Raw genomic sequence first — 22,865 nt, 5'->3', positions numbered from 1 at the left:
GTATTTAGTATTCTAGGAGAGTCAAATGCTGTGTGAGAGTCTGGATATCTGTGGAATAGTATTTGGTTGCATAAAGTGTGGTGTGAGTGTAAGTGAGTTAGTGTGTGTGTGTGTGTGTGTGTGTGTGTGTGTGTGTGTGTGTGTGTGTGTGTGTGTGTGTGTGTGTGTGTGTGTGTGTGTATAAGTGCAGAAGATAAGGGGAGAGCAGACAAAGGAAAGGTGTGGCTGCGTATCTAAAACCACGTTTAACAAATTCTCCTCTCAATGAATGTGAGCTAGATATATATATATATATATATATATATATATATATATATATATATATATATATATATATATATATATATAAAACAAAATATTTCCTAATTCCCAAATCTTGAGTTAGATTGCATCAATTTAATCACGGACAGCACATTATGAGCTTATGGTTATAATTATTATTATTATTATTATTATTATCATGGTCTGTTATCATCATGGTAGCCAAGTTTTTGGCTGTTCAACAATAGCCAGCATGCAAAGTAAACGGACATCTACCGGCCTTTAAAACGCAGAAGTAAAACAGAAGTTTGGCATGGCAAGTTGATAAGCAGTGTCAAGCAGTGTGACTTTATGACATGTCAAAATGTTCTCACTAAACAAGACAATGTATCCAAACCTTGAGATAATGAATAGTTTATAATTCCTACAAAGTTATTATCTTATGTGCATTGGATCGAAACAAAAAAAAGTAAAATGAATGAATTGAATTTTACCTTTTGAAGGTCTGAGGACAAAAACATGGTTATTAAACTACTCCAGAATTGCATATATTTTTGCAACAATTTCTTTTCTTGCAATCATAACGGAAAATATCAGAGGAAAATCATGCAAGTGCACTATCTGACACCCACAGATGGTTTAGGGTTGACTTTTGCCCTGGTGCCACTGGTCTTGGTAACCCAACACTGACACCCTGCTCCCCTTTGCCATCATTAACCAAACACCCATGGAAAGTGAAGCCGAGGCCTAACACCAGACTGGGACCCACACGCTGCAGGGTTAGTGTTGGAGAGAAGTCCTGAAACAGCAGCTGCAATCAGCACTGACAGGTTAATGTTGTCTCCAAGCAGGGCAGGACTGGGGACAACATGTTTATGGAGGTTTCGGGGGGTGTGGGGTGTGTGTGTGTGTGTGTGTGTGTGTGTGTGTGTGTGTGTGTGTGTGTGTGTGTGTGTGTGTGTGGAGGGGGGTGTCAAAGTGCAGATGAAGCTGTGTTTCTGTGTGTCTGATTATCATACAAATAGACTCCTGGTTCTTTGGGGAACAAGATCGCTGGCTCATGAAACGACAGGAACAGAGGGAGGAGAGTGATTATTATTACAGTGAGAGCCCGGAGGCAAACCACAACATTCACTCTGGATACCAGGGGAGCAGGTGGAGGTGGGGTTACAGAGAGAAAGGCTGGTAGAGGGTGAAACAGGTGGAGGGCCAGGTGTTGTTGGTAGCTGAGAAGAAGAACATCCCTCCTCTACTACCGGAGGCCAACAGGGAACCTGCTCAAGTCCAGACAGGAGAGGCAACATATTGGGGCTTGGGGCGTGTGTGTGTGTGTGTGTGTGTGTGTGTGTGTGTGTGTGTGTGTGTGTGTGTGTGTCGGTCTGTCTGTGTGTGTGTGTTTGTGTGCCAACTTGTTTCTGTTCTGTTGCAGGTGGGATTAAAACCCTCCTAAGAGAAAGTTTTATCAACATCCATTGTACTTGCAGTTGTATAGTGATTCCACATAATGGGGGCAGACAAAATAATCTGAACATGTATCATAATCTATCTATAAATTGTAGGAACTGGTCTGTCTGTCTGAGTGTGTGTGTTATGCGCATATCTCTCGAACCGTTAGTCCGTTGACAGGTGTCTTGCTACGGGCACGAGTAAGTGCAGTGCCAAGTTTGACGTTGTTTGGATTAGAAATGCAAAAGATATCGTTGGTAAAAGAAGCACACATTGGCTTTTGCCGCTCCAGCCATTGGCCACTCCCCCTCTCACACTGCTCACTGACTGAGCTCATTGACATATATAAAATGGACCAACAGATCCCGTTGCTCTGGACGGAGACCAGTGAAGGATATTAGAAGCACTTTTTCGGTGATGGCTGAGCGTTACTGAGCAGCCTCCAACTGAGCTCGAAGACGTAGCTGTGACGTGAGCAACCTGTCTGAAAGTTGTAACTCTTCTGGTAGCTGTGCCAAGAGAAATCTCAATCATTCCCAATCTTGCAAAGACGGAGAGCGTATGTATATGTAAGGAGATAACATAGGCACAGGCTAATTATTGCTAACTAAAATGCTAGCTAACATTAGCAATTAAACTTAAACAGCTAATGTGAGTCAAAACTGCCTGCGAGCTTCTCCTGTACTATACAGTAATTTCTCTACTGTGCGACAGAGAGTCCCGTGGTTATGACACAATCGTTAGCCTATTTTTACAAAAACGTCTGCTATGGAGCCATAACGTGAGATACAAGGTAATGGAGCCTTTTATACATTGTCGTGTTTCTTTAGAAATAAACAATGGACAAATAGTCTTTAAATGCTTCAGATGTAAAGTTATTCGCTGTCCAAGTGGTGCCAAAATGAATGGCAGTCAATGGAACGCTAACGGGAGGTGATGGCTTGTTAGCATCAAAATGGCGCCATAGGAGGTTCGCGGCCCGAGGAGAAGCTTACCCCCTTGACTGAGCTCAGCGCAGGACCAGACACAGAGAGGGTCGAAGAAAGCAGCGGAGCTTTAGCAGCTAAAATGTGAAATACACCTCAGACCCACAAAAATGTGCAAAGTAGCACAACTTTGGACTGTCTTTGACTTTGAATAAACAAACGACAATTTGTTACATTACATTGATACACAACTATTAAATTGCTGTGAGCTGGTAGACCATAACGTAATCTCTGAGATTATTCCTTCACATCTCAAGAGTTGAACCGGGCAGACACATCACCCTTGGTCTGGTTAATTAAGTCTACTGCTAACTTTCAACACTAATAACATTACCGTCGCCAAAATACCCCCGCAAATTAAATCCCCTACTTCACCATCAACCGTCAAGCCACTAAACCTGTATGGAAATTAACACCTCTCTCTCTCCACACACACACACACACACACACACACACACACACACAAACGGTCCGGTTCTGGTGGTTGATGAACGCAGATATGTGCTGATTAGCTCTCATAACGGGCCAGGTGGGTAGCGCACTGCCATGAGTCCATGACGCTAATGTCTGATTACTCCACATTTTCATTGTGGTATTTTGTGATTACATTCTGAATCTGCCCTGTTCTCTGTCAGGTGAATACAGTAGTAGGTAGGCCTACAATGTCTTCCTCTGATGTAGACGTAGCCTACACTGTAAGTCAGTAGTAGGCTACAGGCTACAGTGGAGTTGCATATTAAGTGGTTTGGGGGTCCTTCTGTCAGTAATTTTGTGGTACAATTTGGTTTTGAAGAATTCTACAAGCAGCAATATCACAGGCCAAGCAATCGCCCGTTCCAAAAAAGGCACATTTTCAATGGGCTCTGTACTAGTAATAATAAAATTTAAGAAAGTCAAAGGTCAGAACTTTAACTTTGAAGTAACTTAAGGTTAGAATGGTCGCAGCGCTGCCTGGAAGGAGACTTTGGGGAATTAAAACACCATCAAGCAGGACGGTTTAAGCAATAAATCTATGAGTTTGAGTTTATCAGGTGCCAAAAGACTGCACAATGGCTTAATAGTGGGCGTAGGGATTTTACAATTCTGGAAAGTTATCACAGTAGAATTACACAATTCACATTACAAAGTAATCTACCAGGAATGTGGTGCTGGCATTTATTTGATTGGCCAATGCAGAAGGTTGCCGAATGATACCACGTTGCGGTAAATGTTGATCTAGTTTCATTTTTTTTTTTTTTTTTTTTGCCGAGGATCATTGAACTAAATAAGGAGGCTGGGTTTTATATGCAGTGCTAATGGACTTAAAAGACTAGTGTTGCGAGGCTTAGTACCACAAAGGCAAGGCATGGCAAGTTTACTCAGGTTTATTTGCCTTTGAAACACCAAGGCAATTTAAAGGACTTTACAGAAGGCTTTAAATCTACAATTAAAAGATAACGAGAAGGACAATTAAAGGTATTTGAGTGAGTTACAGCTGTCTTAGTGTTTTAACAGACCCCTGCTGATGGAAGGTGTATCTGTCAGTGGAACAATACTGTTTATACCGTAAGAAATGTGTCTCTCTTTGGCATATTCTGTGTTGTCAAGTATATTTTATGACATTAAGTAATTCTGCTGTTTTCTCTTTAATTTGTTGTACCGACATCTCTGGTACAACAAATGAATGATGATTGGACTACTTGGAGCTTGATTGCGTGACTCATGTTGATTTAAAACCTCTCATGTCGAGCTGCTTATTGTCAGATCTCTTGATAATGATTGGAATCAGCCTTTACCCAACATGACCCACCTTTGTTACAGCGCTACTTGCATTCACATGGTTAGGTCTATCGCCTTGAGGTTGTGTGTTCATTTTTCACATTGTTAGTGCTACACGTTGGCCAAACCAAATAGACTGTTTACTAGGGGTGTAACAATACGTTGATCTGGATTGATATATCGCTTCAGTCCTCAATGATCCAATATCATAGACTGGGTAACACCGAACAGACTCGAGTCACCGACCTCGCCAGACGGTCCGACGGCCGATAATCGGCCCTAACACGATGACAATAGAGAAGCGACCAAGCCTGACTTGCAGAGCAAATCTCAAATTTGCCGGAAGTTCGTCAGGGTTTACCCAGGCTAGTCTGGTATCGGTCGCAGGCCCCTAAATCGAATCCAAATCGTATCGTGGCAGACTTTGTGATATCAGTAAATATTGTATCGTTGTCCTAAGAATCAATATAATATTGTATCATGATAAAACTTTGATTTGCACCCCTACTGTTATTATATACACTATATATACTATGATTCATTATCTTGCTTGTTTTTTTTTCATGCAGCACATTCTTCTTTTCCTCAAACTTCTTCTGAAAGAGTCCTGATCCTGCCAGTACTGACTGTACCAGCAAGTAAATGTAGAGAACAGGGAAATAAACTATTCACACAAATGTGTAAAACATTACTAGGGCCCTTTATCACCCTGCCGCCTCGTTTTCATGTGAAAGCATCAGTCAGCAGCCCGAAACTGAGTAGTTTATGTGGTGCTCTCTTCTCTTGTCTGTGCAACATTCCCCTTTGGAAAAAAGAAATTATATCTTCAACGCCTCAGCAAGAAGGGAGGAGATGCGGGGGGGGGGGGTCTCTTTAACACTCACTGCTACAGTGGTTTCACACCACAGAGACATCTCCTTTGTCTGCTTTAACAATGAGAATTCAAATCTGAAGACAGGCGGTTATGGATTGCTTCCTCTTTCTCCTGCTGCAGAGATAAATGACAGGGATAAGCATGCTCACACACACACATTCACACGTACACAGAGCTCCTGGTCTCTATTGTTTCTACTTATTTACTCTGCCTCGCAGGGCCTGTTGTCCCATGAGTCAGTGTGTTCCGCTGCTGATTTCCACCAACTGCTTTACATACATTTGACAGTTAGTAAAACTAGTTCTTGCACTTCCAACAGGGGCTGCAGATCAGCAGCACTGATCAGCGTGAGCTGCCACATCAGTCACTAACTCAGTTGATGTGATGGTAGGGCTGCTCGATTACGGGGGGAAAAAATCACAATAACGATTAGTTTGGTCTATAATGAAGTCATGATTTAGCACGATTACTCATTGACTTTTGGAAAGATGTTGCAATCATGAAACTTAAAAAACAGGAAAACAGTTAAACAATTTAACTGTGAAAACACCTTGAAATGAAATTTCCCTAAATACTTTTCCCATTGAACTTTTTTTCTCCCATTCTAGTTGCATCCTTTGTGCTCCTCATTAGTGCAGGTTTGGTCTGATCTGGAGGGTTTTAGCATGAAGGCATAACAGTTTTAGGAACACTCTTAACTGTGAACCTCAACCCTTTTGAAGCCTGTGACCTCCTCGTCCAGGGGTCACAGGGTTTTTTGCCCCAGTGCCACGGAGAAACCTAACACCTTTCCCCCACCCCCACAAGCTCTGAGGCTCGGCTGCATCCCAAACCAGAAGACTAGGGGTGGGGGGTGGGGGGGAAATCGATACAGCATAGTATCGCAATATTTTCCGTGGCAATACTGTATCTATACACAGACGCCAATTATCAATCTATTATTATATGTTTATCTGCTTGACAATCCCATTTGCAGCAATACAATTGAAGTGAGATGAACAAACAGAGAAATTTATCTTTTTAGATAAAACGGATGTTGACTAAATTTCTTTTTGGGGACATCATTTGAAATTGGGAAAAATTTGAAATTGGAAAAAAATCGTAATAATATCGTATTGTGACATAAGTATCGCGATAATATCGTATCGTGACATAATTATCGCGATAATCTTGTGTTGTGATAATATCGTATCGTAATAATATGGTATCGTGATAATACTGTATCGTGATAATATCGTATCGTGAGGCCTCAGGTGATTCCCACCCCTACTTTAAACTACAGCATGTTTATAGATGGGTCACACACACCCAAAGAGCAAATACAGACCGCACACACCTCTGAGCTCAGAACCTCTGACACTCACGAACCACAAAATGTAGGAAACATGCAGAGAAAGGTGCTCACCCCCCTCCACCTCCCCAAACTGCACCATTAACCCCCGTCTCATGTATTAAATTAGGCTCATCTTTTACAACAGAAAACCAGTCACCCTTCTTTACCCTCCAGCTGCACTTGCTTCCGCTTGTTATGCTAATGCATTTTTATCTGCCGCTTCCACCTCTCCTAATTAATCCCAAAGTAAAAGCAGCAAGCACATTTATCAGACATTCCTTCAGGGGGGGAGGAGGTGTGGTTGGGAGGAGGGGAGTCACCTCATCCCCTCTTAATGTTGAAACTCTTTCCTTGCCCTTCTCTTTAATCGTATGAAAGAAATAATGAAGCTGACTGAAGATCATGAAAGAAGAAATGTGAAGTTTGTGGAGAAGCATAACATCTGCCTACTTGGGTCAATTAAACCTCACACAGAAACATGAAAGCAAAAAAAAAAAATCCAAGGAAAAAAAAGAAGAGGAATCCCCCAACTTTTATCATTTAATGGCTTTCCAGTTTCTTCCACTCGCTGCAGTCTCTAATCAAAACAAGCGAGAGGAAAATGAAAGGTGAGAGGAGAGCCAAAGTCCTGCATGGTAAGAGAGAAAGAAAGAGGGTGAGAGGAAAGGTGAGTCCAGGGACAGTTTGTGTTAAGCCCCACCTAAGGGCTGGGGGAGTTTAATGTGAAGGACTGCGGGTAAAAGGCAGCGAGAGGGCAAAGGTCAAAAATCTGGAGGACAGGAAATTAGCCACACCTGAGGATTTACGGAAAAAGGCAGCTTGAAGCACTCGAGACTACAACAAAACACACCGGCATGTCTGTCTGTGTGTAATCAGTTTCAAACCGATAGAAGACTTCAAAGCTTTTGTTTCACATGTTGAATATTTCTCGTCCTAAAGCACAAGAAACTGGTACATTTCTTTTCAATAAAAGCTTCCATGTTGATGATATATTGAGGAGACCAGTCATTCCTTTGTCTCACCCAGCCTCTCACTCATTTATTTATTCTTCCAACCACCAGTCCATCTTCATATCAAGCTTATCCCCCCCCCCCCCCCCCCTTTCTCTCTCTCTTTCTTTTCTTCCCCACCATCCATCTCCATCTTGCAACATGGTGGGGCTTTGCTTGGCCTTCATCCATTTCCGTCTGTCAATTAGCCAGGAACCAAATCCCTCTCCATCTCTGTGACAGGACAAAGACGGCAGCATTACACAGAATCCCTCACGCTGACACGGGGCGCTCTGGAAAGTCCCACTGATACACACATGCTTAATCTTCTCACTTTATTACATGCTGTGGCCAATATATCCAAGATAATACCAACAGAAATGCATGTGTCTCACTGCTGTTCTCCAACATTTCGGATCAGTGGGTGTGTCAGCAGTGTGGTGTATTGTACAAAGCTCAGTTAAATCACATCCTGTAGTAATGGTACAAGTCTGAACAAAACCTCTGCAATATCATTCTGTGAAATAGAGAGATAAATATTATTTTATCAAGATATTAAGCAATCGACAGGATATCATGGTGTTTTAGCTGTTTCTCAGTTTTCCATTTGTTTCAATGCTCTATACACCGCCTGCTCAAGATATTGTGTATTAGCTCCATTTTATGTGCAAATCTGCGATATTAAACCTTTTCATGACTTCCATCTACATCCATAAACGCACCATTTCAAACCCCCAAGTATGTCAACCAAGGCAGGTGGCGCCAAAGGAAGACTCAACAGAATTTAAACTTCCAGGAAACAAGACAGTGTGATAAAAATAAAACTTTCTTTTTTCTCCACTGACAAGAGCAGAAAACAGACAGGAAGTATTACCACCACCTGACATGCCTACAACGTCATTGGATAACAATGTTTACTGTATATGCCTAAACTCCCACAACTGAACAAACACACCAAGTTCAGCATGTTTAATAGGAGGCGAATAAAGGTATTCTGGGAAATGTAGGTAATCAGTAGAAGTACTGTAGTTCAATACATTGGAATCTGGTGTGTTTAAAATGGCAAAAACTGCAATTCCCATTGAAGGTGAACTGGTAAAAATAAGTCACTTATGAGTAAAAAGGTCCGTAGAAATTGACATTTGCTGTATCTTTGCAGGCTCGCACTGCCTGCGCACTGAAAGGAAGGCATCGAATGACACATTTGTGCCTGTTACTCTTCTGAGTGCGGACCAGTTTACTTTCAAAATTGAATTAGTAGAGATGGGCAAAGCAAGCTGAGGGAAATTGGTTACTCCAAAAAGTAAACCGCAACACCGAATTAAAACGTTACTCCTGAAAAGAACTGAACATCACAGATGTGTCATTTCAAAGTCTAAGAGAATAAGCAGGTGACATTTCCCTTTAGGATGTTTCTGACTTACCTGTCAGCATCTCCCTGTCCTGACGTCGCGTTTCGGTGGAGTGTCTCTCGGACGGCGGCCATGCTATCGGGCAGGCGGTTCAGGCGCCGCGTGTACAGACCCAAACCTCCATCAGTCATATAACTGCAAAACACAACAAAGCACGTTAGATATCGTCACCATAAAGCAATTCTAAGGAACACAATGAAAGGGCTCAGAGAGGATGATTTGAGGTTGTGCAGTACCACACTTTGTCTAAGACCTTGGCCAGAGTTAACACACTCTTCTTTTACTTCTCAGAGCTGCTTTAGTTGTGAATAGATCAGGAGGAACCCACATCCATCTAGTTTTCCAGTCGAAGCAAAGCTCTCATTAATCAGGGCCAAACGTTTGGCAAAGAGCTCCCTAACAAACACCGAAGACAGCAAACTATCGGACTGAGGACACATTTCTCTCATGTGGCCAGTGGTAAACAACAGTGGTCTGTAAAAGAAGTGGCAGCTCAGTAGACAGAGGATGAGTCTGTTCTTTATTCCCACAACGAGGATATTGCCATTCATCACATCTACTCCGGGCTGGGATGTACACTATATATGTGTAAGTGCAGGCTTCCCTTCATTTCATAACGGAAAATTACATTTGAATGGACTCGATTTATTGGTTGTTGGAGTCAGAGACTGGCCGTTAGCAGCAGTTACAGTCTGAAGCAGATGCTGAGGCCCTGAACACTTAAAACAAACATTCCCATTCAAACTAAAACAACACCAACTAATTCCCCAAACATTTACTCGTGGAGGAGATTCCTAATGGAACTAAATATTGACTCATTTAACCCAGGTGTAATTTAATGAAATGTTTGCTGATTTAAAGTTGAGGCTGGACCGTTTAGACAGTGAATGCTTTCTGTGTGGGGCTGTGATGACTCTGTTTCGGCAGTTGAGCGAGTAGAAAAATAAGCCCAGCAAGAGTTCAACCACTAAAACACTTTCTGTGTTATCTCTGTGTGGATCTCAGCAAGAGGCAAATGAGCACACACGCACGCACACACACACACACACACACACACACACACACACACACACACACACACACACGCACGCATGCACGCACGCATGCACGTACCTACCCATGCACGCACGCACACACACATTTATACCTACATGTATATACAGTATACACAGAGTACAGTGTTTCTTATACACAGAGCTCCTTTGTGTAACCTGCAGTCAAACTGAATCAGCATCTGAGCTGCGAGACAGAAACTGCAACGGCAACCAGAAGTCACTCAGCAGAGAGCAAACCTGTGCAGATGCTGAACAAACTGCGGCCTTTACAGTGTTTACAGCTGCGAGTATGATTATGAATTTTGCAATGTTGCAGTAATTGTGTTTTTTCTTGGCCACTTGGGTGCACAAAACAAGCTGCTAGATGTTTAATTTCTTCACCAGCTAGTTGTTCAGTGGGTCTGTCTGTGGGTTTATCTGAGTTTTTTTTTTTTTTTTAACTCAACACAGCTGCTGCTGGAAATAAGGTTGATGAGAGCCGAGTCTGCAGGCAGGAAAACCAAAACACTGCGCTGAAAGAGCCTAATACGTCCTGCAGAGCTGTGTGGAACTGCAGCGATGGGTAACAATTCATAGATATAAAGCACACTGGGACTGATTTGTTGTACCCAACAGCATGTGCATACAGTTTTAGCAGCAAACCTGAAAGTACCAGATGTTGTACTTTCTCACCAGAACATGAATGCAGTATAAGGATTGTGCCCACTCTCTCAGGTCATTTGGTAGCCGTCTGCTAACCATTACCCAGAGTCCAAACTAAACAAGGAGATTCAGCATTTTGTTACCATGCACCAAAGAGCTGGAACAAACATCCAGTAGAAAGAGGACATGCCTGATTTTGACTACCTTTAAATCCAGATTAAAAACTTTAGTATTCTCAGCTGCTTTTATGAATCATAGGTATTCATCAGTTATTACCAAAATTGTTTCTATCATTTATTTGTGTTCTTATGTCTAATGCTGTATTTATTATATGTTTTAAGGTATTATGTCAAGCATTTGAAATTGCTTTTAAGATAAGAAATCATGAATCCATTCCTGACTACCACTAAAGCTAAATCAAAGGATCCATGGACCACCAAATATCGGACAAATCAATACCTATGTTTTTTTAAGATTCACACAATCAATCAGACAGATGAAGCAATGAAAACATAATTTCCTGCACTTATATAAGACTTGTTGTGAAGCAGATTTTCACAATAAGAGAGACAAAGTAGACGGGTGAACAATGGTGGGATACAACTCTGACAGAGGATCCACTCTGAGGGGGGTTAGCTGCCATTTAGGGGAAGCATCCATCATCCCAAAGCAAAGTCACCTTGAAGATGGTCAGTCAGTCACACACACACACACACACACACACACACACACAAACCCTTAGACATATTAATTCTTCACACCAATGAGTAACTGAGACTCCCTGTCCAGTTTAAGATGCCTGTTAACCTGTAACCTTCTGCAGCAGGAGAAACGTGTCCAAACAAGAGAGTTTATGGGCTGAACTGGAGCAGCCAGGTAGAGTTGACACAGCCAGGCATGCAAATAACAGAAGAAAAAGTTCTTGAGTAAATTAACCTGCAGACATATTTGACTTACTAAAAGAATGCACGCACTGTGGTACTGACAGGAGGAAATTCACAAACTGTCACGCTCCTGAAAAAACAATCGCCTCAAGAGCTTCTGATGTTTTGTCTAGAATAGTTTGAAACACTCTGACGTACCTTTCTGCCTCAAACATGGTAACACAGTCAGTCCAAAGCAAAATAAACACATCCAGGTGAGGGTTGATCCCCTTTTGATAAAAATCTCCTGATCAAGGGTGTCCGTTTTCAACTGTCTGGCTACTGTCTGTTATCAGGTCTGAACCTGTGTGCGAGATCTGCTGTTGTGTAAATAATTTCACCAGGTGAGAGCGTGTTTGATCATGGTGATATCAGAAGTGAGTGAGCAGTATCAGTGAACTCTCCACGTATAGATTATGTGTCCATGTGCAGCCTGAGCGTGTGTGAGAGTGTGTGTTGCTCTGTGGGAGCGCAGTATTGGTATGTAGCCTCTCTCTCCTCAGCTCCACATGCTTCCCCCCCCTGGCAGGAGGTTGGGTCTGTCTGAGAAAGGTGGAGGAGGGATGGGAGGGAAGGGGAGGGGAGGAAGGGAGGGAAGGGGGAGGGCAGAGGGGCAACATACCCCCGAGCCGAGGGGGGGGGCAGGGAAGCCAAAAGAAAAAATAGAGGTGGGGGGTTGGAGATTGGAGAAAACCGATGCAGATACTAAATGTGGTGTCATCAGTCATGTTGTCTGTGTTGTAGCACTCAGAGATTACTAAATAAATGGACTATCAGGACAGATAGATGCTTATCTGATCTCAGTGTACCGTTAAGACTGCTTCTGAATGTCTAGAGCTGCAACGGATTGCTTTTAATAACAATTCATCTCATGTCTTTTGTTTGATTAAGCATTTTGTTTGTAGAATGTCAGAAAATAGTGAGAAATTAGCACTATTGTCCAGAGCTAAAGGTGACGTCTTGACATTGCTTGTTTTGTCCGGCCATTGGTCCAAAACCCAAAGATATGACGTCAAAAATAAGTTTTACACTGTCACTAATCCATGGTTCTATATTGTTCTGGGAGTTAAAGGGGCAACTCAAAAAATAAATATCATATGCAGATATCTGTCTCTTAAAATTTCTATTTCCACCCCAAGGTGAATTGAATTGAATGTGGTGCTAACGGTTTTGAAAGAAAAGAAGAGGAAAAAGATTGATAAGGACTGTTTCTATAATAGAATGTACTTTAGATGACAACTGCTCACAGGAAACAAGGAACAAAGATATTACCTCTGCAAAGAAATGTTGCCATTAAATTCCATTCACCTCCATGGTATTGAGGTGAAGTAATGTATTTGAGAGACAGATATCTCAAAACCGGGCCAAATAAAACCAGAACTATCGAGGTGATAGAAACTTGCTTTGTGATTTGTGTGACTCTTTAATTGACATTTAAGTGCAAGAAAACCGTGAACTGGAGTCTACTGCTGCAATCTAAATGCCAGCTCCTCCTCTCTGGGTAAACATCCCAGACCTGTTTAGAAGAACCAGTTAGTGGATGCTAACAGGCCGGTGATGGAGCTAACCGCTACATGGCCTGAGGATAAGGAGAAGGGTGAGGGGGGAGGTCATCAGTCCTTGTCTGTGTTATGGTTAACCTATTCACAATTTCCTACTCTGTATAGACTAAATAATATATCAATTATTCCAACCAATGAAAAATTGATCAGGAAAATAATCTATAATTGCAGCCCAAACAATATCAGGTGATAAGAAAATCAGGAAAATATTTTTTTTTAATTTGCCTTGCTTTCCTCACAGGTCCGACACAGGCTGAATATCAAGTTTTCAGAGTGAGCAAATGGCTGTGCTCACCTGTTCACATCACTCACCTGTCCAGGTGTGGCTGTGGCTTGGTCTTTGTCAGCTAAGCCACAGATTCAGACATATCAAGTACTTCAAGAGCACTTAGCTCCCTCGACTTGTACAGCTGCCTCAGGGCTGGTGAATCAGTGCAAACCCATAGGGGCCAGAGGAAGTAATTTCCACTCCAGGTTTTTAGAGATAGGTTGTTTTTTTTATCATCTTGCTTCCCTGAGCTTTCAGGCTCTTTTCTACATTTGCATTCATCTCAACTCAAACTAATCCCTGCAGCAGCTCTGTTATCAGATCCTGGTATTGCCGTCTCTGGCTATCATAGTTGGCACCTTTTACAACTTTATCTGATATTAACGATGACAGCAGAGGTTTATATTGCACAGTGTGGCAGCCAAGGTATGCAGAAGGCCTGTTACAACATGGACAGTGGTTTTGAGAGAGCAAATACAGATTATCAGCGTATCAACATTACTGCGTCTGCAGACAGAGAGATGGGATACTTGTGGGATCTGAGCTGTACAGAATAAATGTTACTTAAATGCTACTGAGGCTCAACTGTGGGATATTATCTGGCACTTGGGTCACAGGCAGGAATAGTGAGCAAGCAAACACTACTGCCCTCTTGTGGCAAGCTTGTATTCAGACAACTCAGCCTATTGGGCCACATGGTCAACCATAACACCGTATTTCAACCAGCCAGAAAAATGTAACTATAAACACATGATGCTCGAATAATAGAAGCACAAAGTAACATTTTACATTAACACTTTACTTTATTGCCAATGAATTAGTAAACATCGTTATGCTAGTAGAGGTGTAGAGGAGGTTTATAGTGGACATACAGTTTTTGGCTCGTCTACCAAGGAATGTCAAAGTAAATCGATCTACCAATAATCTTTTTCCTGGCCAAAATCCCAAATAGACTATATACGTTTATCATACAAATACTGTATGTCACCCTGCAGATCTTTGAAAAAAGAATTAAATACTAGCTCGTCAAACTAACTGGCTTATCAAATTACAGAAGAACAATTTTAAGTTTTAATTTTCAGAATCATAATAATCAGCCAGTGCCTCTCTCACTTGACCCCCCCAAAAAGTGCATTCGTTGGTAGGTGGCAACCTACCACCATTTCTGCATCTATTGATTATTTTTTATTAGCAATAAATTAAGTGATCCTTTATATTGATAAGAAAATCACAAAACAGTGGGAAATGCCTGTCACAAATTCCCAGAGCCCAAAGTGACATCTTCAAATGTCAACACTTGGAAAAAAGTTCAAACCAATAATTGAAAAACAACAGGGAATTCTATCTATAATGATAAAAAAGCAAACAGAAAAAGCAGCAAATCCTCACGCTCACAAAACTGCTGTTAAGTATGTTTCTGTAGATTGACTAATTGTTTCTGCATTAGCAATTTCAAAACCTGTTTGCAGGATTAAAAAGTCTCCATCAGTGTAATCCACTTACCCGCTTGCGACATCATCAGTGCGCGCAGCATTCTTGGTCAGCACGTCGCCATCGCTCATGTAACCAGTGACGTCCACGGCGATGCTGTCCAGGTCAATGTCCTCCCCGGCCCTGTCTCCGAGGTCCACGCTGCAGAGGGCTCCTCCCCTGCCAGCCAGCTGCCGCCGGAGGTGCCCAGGGTACAGGTAGCGCCCCCCCTGGCCGCCGGCTGCCCGGCCACCGTAACTGTTCCCCATGGAGGGTGCGTCGCCCGCCTGCAGACGAGGGCTGGACTGGCCCAGTCGCCATGAGGACAGGGAGGGACGGGACGAAGTGAGGCTGAGGATGCTCCGACTCCCTCCACTGTTGTTGTTGCTGCTGCTGCCACCACCTCCACCTCCACCTCCACCTCCACCACTGCTGATGTCTGTGGTGACGCTGCCGTCAAAGGTGGTTTCCAAGGTGCTGAGCAGAATGAGAGAGAGAGAGAGAGAGAGAGAGAGATGAGAGAATAAATGTGCAATCTGTGATCCACATGGAAACAAAAGGGAAGTCCCATTAAATCTGATGAGGTTCTATTGAAAGCCTCTTCCTTTGCAGTAGTAGAAAAGCCATGATACTGCTAATATGAGAATAAACTAAGCCTGAACTACTCTGAATGCAGTTCTGAGCTAACAGTCATGGATGTCTTAATGACTCTGGATTAAATCTCTACCTGGTGTTTTATTGTAACAGTACAGATAAAAAATAAAAAAGTTATCTCCAATGAGAGATCACACATTTGGATCCCCACAACACCCAGATCAATTGTTTCTTGGTTTAAAGGCCCTGACACAGCAAGGAGATCGTCGGCCCGTCTGCCCAAGTTGGACTAGAGTTTTTGTGGTGTCTCACGCATGGTCGCTACTTATCGGCCCTTTTTTCCCCCGGCCGACTCAACATGTTAAATCAGCGTTGGAAACGTCAGTGAGAGGAATCCATCTGATTGGCTATTCAGCTTAAGCGTATTAGTGCACGAGAAGAGAAATGGTAGTGAGGAAACCAAATGACTGCCGAGAGGGCACACACAAAAGGCTCTTCTAATTTTTCATCTTTATCTTCATCTCATCTGATTATTCCAATACACATAGGGCTGTCAAAACTGGCCAAAAATGATGTTTGAATGTTTCTTGTGTGGACAGATCGAACTATCAGATGTCCACCAAATTCTACAGAAATCGGTTCAAAGAATCTTGAGATATAGTACAGGCAAAAAAACGACATAATCTCCTCTTAGCCTAAACTAAATCGAGACAGCTGGGTCAGCAGTGAGGCGCGAGGCCAGAGCAGAGGTCAAAATTCAGTGGGAGGGAACGTGATTAGAGCTAAACCTGAATCAAAGACGACATGAAAGACATGCTCTGCGATCAAAGCAAAAAATCCCTCAAAAGAAGGATGAGACGGGAACAAGAAGAAAAAAGGAGGTAATACCTGTAAACCTAGACAGACACAGTCTGCTGACCATGAGGCAGTTCAATCACTGGCTCAAATCCCCAACAGTTATCCTGATTTGGCCTGTTTACCACTCAGCCATGGCAGCCATTGTAAGGCGCTACACTTTGATGATCCCCAAACAGTAGAGTTTTTGTTTTCCACTGCAACACCATTTTATAAACTTATATAATCTCTGAGCAATGCTGAATTGACAAGGTGAAAAGAAAATGCTTTAGAAAAATCACTTTCATATTGACCATGATACATTACCAATACTTTTCAATTTAATCTTAGTGTTTTCTTAGTCTTTTATAGTAAAGCTTTGCTTTCCCAACTCAAAAAAACATGCAATACGCAGTGTTGGCAAAATATCCAGCGTAATTATTATACTTCCTTTTTTTTTTTGTTATCTACCGTACAGTTCTTCGACTAAGTTTTTCTACAAGTTTCCAGTAAACAATTTGGGATAAAAATAAAAGCAATCACAACATGTTACTTAAATAGCTATAAAAGTGCCTAAAAAGAAGTAAAATAGTTCAACAAGCTTGTTAAATTACTATTTACCTCAAACAATCCTCAAACCAAAGTATGTGGGCTTGGTGGGGTTGCAGCACTGAATCACCATGAATGTATTTGATTTTTACCTGTGTGTGACCTGAGTTCCTCGCAAGCTGGACATGGTCTCCTCCAGGTTTTGCCGCAGGTCTGCTATGTTTTTGACTGTACGCAACCGCCTCGTCTCTGGGTCTTCACCTGAGTGAGACAAAAAAAAAAAAAAGCTCAGAAATATTTACCAGGAGCACAATACGCTGAACGGAGACAGACCCTTTACTGTAAGTGATCACCCACCTGAAAGGTCCTCGATGGAGAGCTGGCTGGTCTTGGTGAAGGAACCGTCTCCACCTCTTCCTCCTGAGCCGCTCTCAGTGTTCGCTGTTTCCTCGCCGTCTGTTTGGGATCTGGGAAAACAAATAGTTCGAGGGGATCAAAGGGGGCAGGGGGGTGGAGGGTATCATTGAATTCATCATCTGAATTATTGTGCATTTAGTGGGAATATTCAGCAAATTGTCACGAAAGAGGGATAAACCTGATTAAGAATGAAATCTGCTGTGTTTCAAGTCTTGTGACCGGAGTCCAAAATGAACGCCTGCTAAGCCCCAAATGCCAAGTTGTCTTTGAAGGGGAAATCAATACAGTTCACCCGCTGCACTGGCTGGTGCCTCAGTTGTATACAGCCTTTGGTCTTTGCCTGATCCCAGACTTTGTCCTTAGCGACTACTGTATACTCTCTCTGAGTGTGAGCCAGTCAAAACCACTGACTGCCAGCGTGACAGCATGTCAACTTTTCATTTAACTGGTTAGAGGTGCTCTAAGCGATCTTGGGTGACGTCACTTCTTGTTGACATTTAAAGTATTGTCAAACAAAACAGAGGCTAGCTCGCCCCTCCCTCCTCCTCATCCCGTCCCCTCCCCCTCCCTTCCGCGCACTTAACCCCCACCCCCAAATCCTTCTTGTCGGTTACTGGCTGGGACACTGTTTGTTATGTTTGGTGGTGCACCTGCGCAGTTTGTTTTTGTTGCCATTTGTGGAGCCTGGACTGTCCACAGAGACCGCGTTTCTTTTACAGTGTGTTCAGGGGACAGGCAGCTAGCGGATAGTGAGGAGATGTTTGCTCTATGTGACAAAAAATGTTGTAGCCTAAAAAAACGCGTGACATTGCTTAGAGCACCTTAAAGTTGGTTTAAACTTCAGGTTATTTTCTTTCTTTTTTTATACTTTATTGAAATTTTCTTTCACTCTCTTCCAGACAATGGTTTACTTCTGAGTCCATTGCACATTTTTATACTTTTTATACATGTACAATGAAATCAATAGCTAATAAATAATAACTGCAAAACGCCAAAACAAAACCAGAACAAAAAAAAGCAGAAGAAAAAAAAAAACGTCATGTTATTTTTATGCACTTACACATTTTCTGGCATGGTGCTTTGTTTTTAGTGTACCAGTCCTTGGCAGGGGAGGGGAAAAGCAACATGAACATTGATTTGATGTGTCTTATTTCTTCAATTTTCTGTCAAACATAGTCTTTCTGACAGGTGGAGGCGATTTAATCCTGCTGGTAATGGTACCTGACAGGTATACAGAGTAGTGAGGATGGGTGTGCTTTGGAGAGTTGGGTTGGTTAGCTACAGCACAGGATGTACAGAGGGAGAAAGGGCAGCAGCGCAGGAAGTGTCAGGAGGCTAATGAGCGGCTGTTAGAAAGGACTCATGGAGAACGAGAGGGACCTCCTTCCTTATCACACTGGGACCAGGACAGAGGTCAGAGGCACACAACAGCCACACATATTCACCCAGATACATGTGCACACACATGCAGACAGTACACTGCGCGCGCACGCGCACACACACACACACACACACACACACACACACACACACACACACACACACACACACACACACACACAAACACAGATGTGACATTCCTGGTTAACAGTTCACAGATGGCTCAATTCAGATTTTGTACTTTCAGATGCCGTCAGAGAATCAAATGTTAGATATGTGATGACTTAAATAAAAGTAATGACTAATCCTAGACACACAATATCATGGTAATGTGCAGGGTTATACACTAATTTGTAATTATTTAAAAGCTAAGAGAGTCAAGAACAGCTTACCCAGAACTCTTATCAGGTCTATGCCTGAACAAAAACACTCCAGTAAATATTTACAGTCACTGGAGAATTCAACCACCACTTCTGGGAAAACTTTTAGTCGGAGGAGGATGTGAATGGTTAAATGACTTTGTTTTAGGACGGCTGATCTTACTCACTGTGTTGTGGCCAGTAAGCCCAGCTTTAAGATATTTATACTGCAGTAGTACGATTGTCAATAAAGCTAAATTAAGTTCTTCACCGATTTAGCATAGCACCTCTATAAACACTGTTGGACTGTTTTTAAATAGTATTGAAATCGATGCAGCAGAACCAGAGATTAACATAACACAGACATGTTATTTTGCATATATTACTGAAAATGTTTTTTTTTTTTTATATTATTAATCTTCCAAATTTATTCAAGATGGCGCAGTAGAAGTGTCTCTTTTTTCGCTTGATCTTGTTTTTCTGTTGTCTGCGTTGGATTGATTTTTTTATATATGTATATCTCATAATCACATACTTTTTGCATTTATGTCATTGGTGCATTTATGTGACCTATGAAGTTGAAATTGAAGCTCATTTTTAGAGCCAAATGGGTATCACCCACACAGTCCTGATGAAGCAGACTGATATCTGATATTCTTCTAGTCTTAAATTCTTATACAAATAAGAAATTATGTTTTTTATTAACTGTAACTTTGATTGCTACTCATGTAGACACACATCTTTCATGTGATGGAGAAATACTTAATGTGGAACCGATTTTTCCGATGCTTTAGCAGATGTTTCCAGTCGGTGTGATCTCACCTGTACATGAAAGGTGCGACAGTGGCCGTGTTGGGATGGCTATGGTGCTGTTGGGTCTGAGGTAGCTGCACGCTGATCGTGTTGCTGGCTGTGCTCTGTGTACTGCCGCCTCCTGCCACAGGGGAGGCGCTGGTCTTTCCCTCTGTGGAGGCCAGGCTGGAAGTGGAGCTGGAGTGTCTGCTGTCCCTGTCTCTGTCCAGGGGGCCGCGGTGCATGGCGAGACCCCCTCCTAATCGCATGCTCCGAGGCCTCTCCCCCGCCTCCTTCACTGAGGAAGCTTTCCCCCCGACTCCTGGGGCTTTGCCTCCTGGCTTTGGTATTCCGCTGTGTGCAGGGGTGGAACTCTCCTTTTTGGCCACTTTACCCCCCTTGGGAATGAAGCTGGTGATTTTAGAGGTCCGTTTGTTTGAGCTGTCTGTGTCTACAGCAACAGGTGCTACTTCCTCTTTAAGCTCGTCCCCCCTGAGATCTGTCCTGTCGGGGACTGAGATGCGTTTCCCCACCTCCTTCCCTTTCTCCTTCTCCTTCCCCCTCTCCTTGTCTTTCTCTGTGTTTTTGACAGAGCCCTTCTTGGCAGTCAAAGCTCTGCTGAAAGTGCGCTGGGCAATGCCCCTCAGGGCAATTTTGGGGCTGCTGGCAGTTGTGGAGACAGTAGTACCTGCTGAGGGAGCTGCTCCGTAGGTCGTCCCGTTCATTCCTGGCCGGACGTTGCCATCATCTTCCTCCAGGGGCTCGGTGTTGGAGCCAGTCTCGGCTCTCTCCACCTGCATCGCTCCGAGCTGCCTGGCTGTGGCAGCGTTGTCAGTCTGGGCCCCTACTCCGTTGGAGGAGCTGGCAGATTTGGAGCCTCCTTTACTGTTGAAGAGCTTCAGCTTCTCCAGCATTGACTTCTGAGTGGCGACTTTTGGAGGAGCTTCAGCCTTACAGGAGGTGTCCTTCTCCTGCTTGATGGACTGCATGGCAGACGCGGTGGTGCTGGTGGAGGAAGGAGAGATGTGCTTGGAGCTCACTGACTTGCTCCTCCAGGGCTTGCTGTTGCTGTTGGGCTGGGGAATGGCCGTGGAGGAGGTGGATGAGGACAGCGAAGATGGGTGTGGAATCTGGCCGGAGGTAGCAGCGGGGATGCTGGTGGAGGAGCTGACGGTCACTGCAGATGATGGAGCATGCTCAGTCATCACCGAAGGCTGTGAGGTCATGCCCTCTGAGGAATCTGCACCAGAAAAGAGACATTTTATTAACAGTAAGATAGGAAGGAGGAAAAGTCAAGCAGAGGAAGGATCTGGGGGAGCGAAGAGAAACCAGATGCTTAGTCGTCTTTGACCCCACACAAAGTGGCCTTATAAGGGCCTGGAGGTGGCCTGCGTTGATACAGCCAAACGTGCCATTACTTTCCTTCGGGCTAGCCACCAAAACTGTTAAAAACCCCTTAGCACTAACAATGAGAGGAGCCCATCACAAACTGTTTATAAAAACAACGAGGAGCAGGCTCAAGTGCTTTAAAGTGTTGCCAAGCAGGCCAAGTCAAGAAGCAGTGCTGCTGCACTTATAAGGCTTGGACTTATATGGACTGCTTTTGGTCAGCATCCCTCTGCTTTTCAAAGAAACACTGTCTGGTTACATGTACTAAGTCCGTTGTAAATTAGATTCATTCACCATTCAATGGTATACAAAATAAAGTTTAACTTGGACATGAATAGAACAGAAAGCTTTTTTTTTTGCAGTGTAAACATACTCCTGTAAACCCTTGTTACAATTTATCACCCAAAAACAAACTGCCTGGGTAAAACTGCAACAAGAAGCATCTCAACAAACAAACTTACCAAGAACTGAAGGAGCAAAAGAAGAGCTGAAATTCCTGGTTAAGTCACTGCTCTTACTGTGCAAACTAGTATCCCGAGAGTTGCTGAGGTTGTCAGTCTGTACATGCAGAAAGGTGCTACTGGTAGCACAGAGTTCAGACCAGTAATATTTGAATATTCAAACACCAACGGCCAGTGAGAGAGAGGGCCGGTGCAGGGAGCACTGGGAGGAATTAATCATAACAGTTCTATTGCAACATACCCCACGCGCACACACACACTTACATTTATTCCAAGTCACTGCTGCTGCTGCTGCTGTGTTTTGCCTTCTCATGCAACTGTACTCTGGGAGTTTAGATTCTTAACACACTGCGAGTCTTGTTTTCTTAAGTGACATAACACACTTCAATTATGATGATGATGATGATGTTTGTATGTATGAATTGTACCTAATGAAGGCCGGAGGACCAAAATGCAGGATTTTTTGGTTCTTTTACAACGTTTACAATACAAATGAACCTGTTTCAAGTATTTAAGGAAGTGACAGTCTCTTGTCAGTATCTTGAAAGAACACAGATTTAGCCAGGTTGCAGCATTAGCATAAAGACAGATTGATACTGGATTTTAGACGATTCTTGAATCCAGTTGAAAGCACTTATTGTAAGTCGTGTTTGATAAAAGTATCCGCTAAATGAATGTAATGTAAAAGTTGATTTGGATTAGAAAAATGATCTCACTCCATTGGACTTTAGTTTCTCTACTTTTTTTTTTTTAGAGAAAACAAGTCATTTGGTGCTCAACCATACATGAACATTACTAAAGATGGTGCATAAAGAATCATTCTCTGTGATATTTCAGATGGAAAATAATCATATAACTCTCAGTGCTCATTTGGTTATGTGTGAAGTTTCCTTTAATTCACGTTAGCTACATTAATTCCACATGCATATGCTATTCAAAAGGTCTCATTAAGTCACCATTTAAGCAGAATATTAAAACACCCAACGCGCTTGTTTACTCCTTTTTCATCTGGCTCTCTACTTCTTTTCAGTTTTACAGCACCTTTCATGTCCTAATTGGAAATAGGCACTCGTTCGCCGCCTCTCCTTTCTCTCCCTGTTTAGCATTTAGC

The 22,865-nt window shown here is 42.8% G+C and overlaps 1 protein-coding gene and 1 long non-coding RNA gene across 19 annotated transcripts in view; one reads left to right on the top strand and one right to left on the bottom strand.

The window, feature by feature from the left end:
• nav2a (neuron navigator 2a) overlaps positions 1-22,865 on the bottom strand; it is a 250,490-nt gene that overhangs the window by 45,046 nt on the left and 182,579 nt on the right. For all 18 annotated transcript variants that reach the window (XM_035999241.1, XM_035999249.1, XM_035999234.1 and 15 more), the window contains 5 exons: positions 19,935-21,144; positions 17,314-17,423; positions 17,109-17,217; positions 15,013-15,456; positions 9,072-9,194 (listed from right to left, as the gene is read on the bottom strand). In XM_035999241.1, coding sequence (XP_035855134.1) covers positions 9,072-9,194; positions 15,013-15,456; positions 17,109-17,217; positions 17,314-17,423; positions 19,935-21,144 — 1,996 coding nt within the window. The remainder of the gene's footprint in view (positions 1-9,071; positions 9,195-15,012; positions 15,457-17,108; positions 17,218-17,313; positions 17,424-19,934; positions 21,145-22,865) is intronic.
• The window catches only part of LOC116067336, a 30,618-nt gene continuing 12,643 nt past the window's right edge, over positions 4,891-22,865 (top strand). Inside the window, exons 1-3 of the long non-coding RNA XR_004109177.2 lie at positions 4,891-4,903; positions 12,212-12,216; positions 15,959-16,162. This is a non-coding gene — a long non-coding RNA (uncharacterized LOC116067336). The remainder of the gene's footprint in view (positions 4,904-12,211; positions 12,217-15,958; positions 16,163-22,865) is intronic.

The sequence above is a fragment of the Sander lucioperca genome, chromosome 3 (assembly GCF_008315115.2).
Source record: "Sander lucioperca isolate FBNREF2018 chromosome 3, SLUC_FBN_1.2, whole genome shotgun sequence".
In the NCBI taxonomy this organism is placed as follows: domain Eukaryota; kingdom Metazoa; phylum Chordata; class Actinopteri; order Perciformes; family Percidae; genus Sander; species Sander lucioperca.
This window is presented reverse-complemented; position numbering and strand designations above follow the sequence as displayed.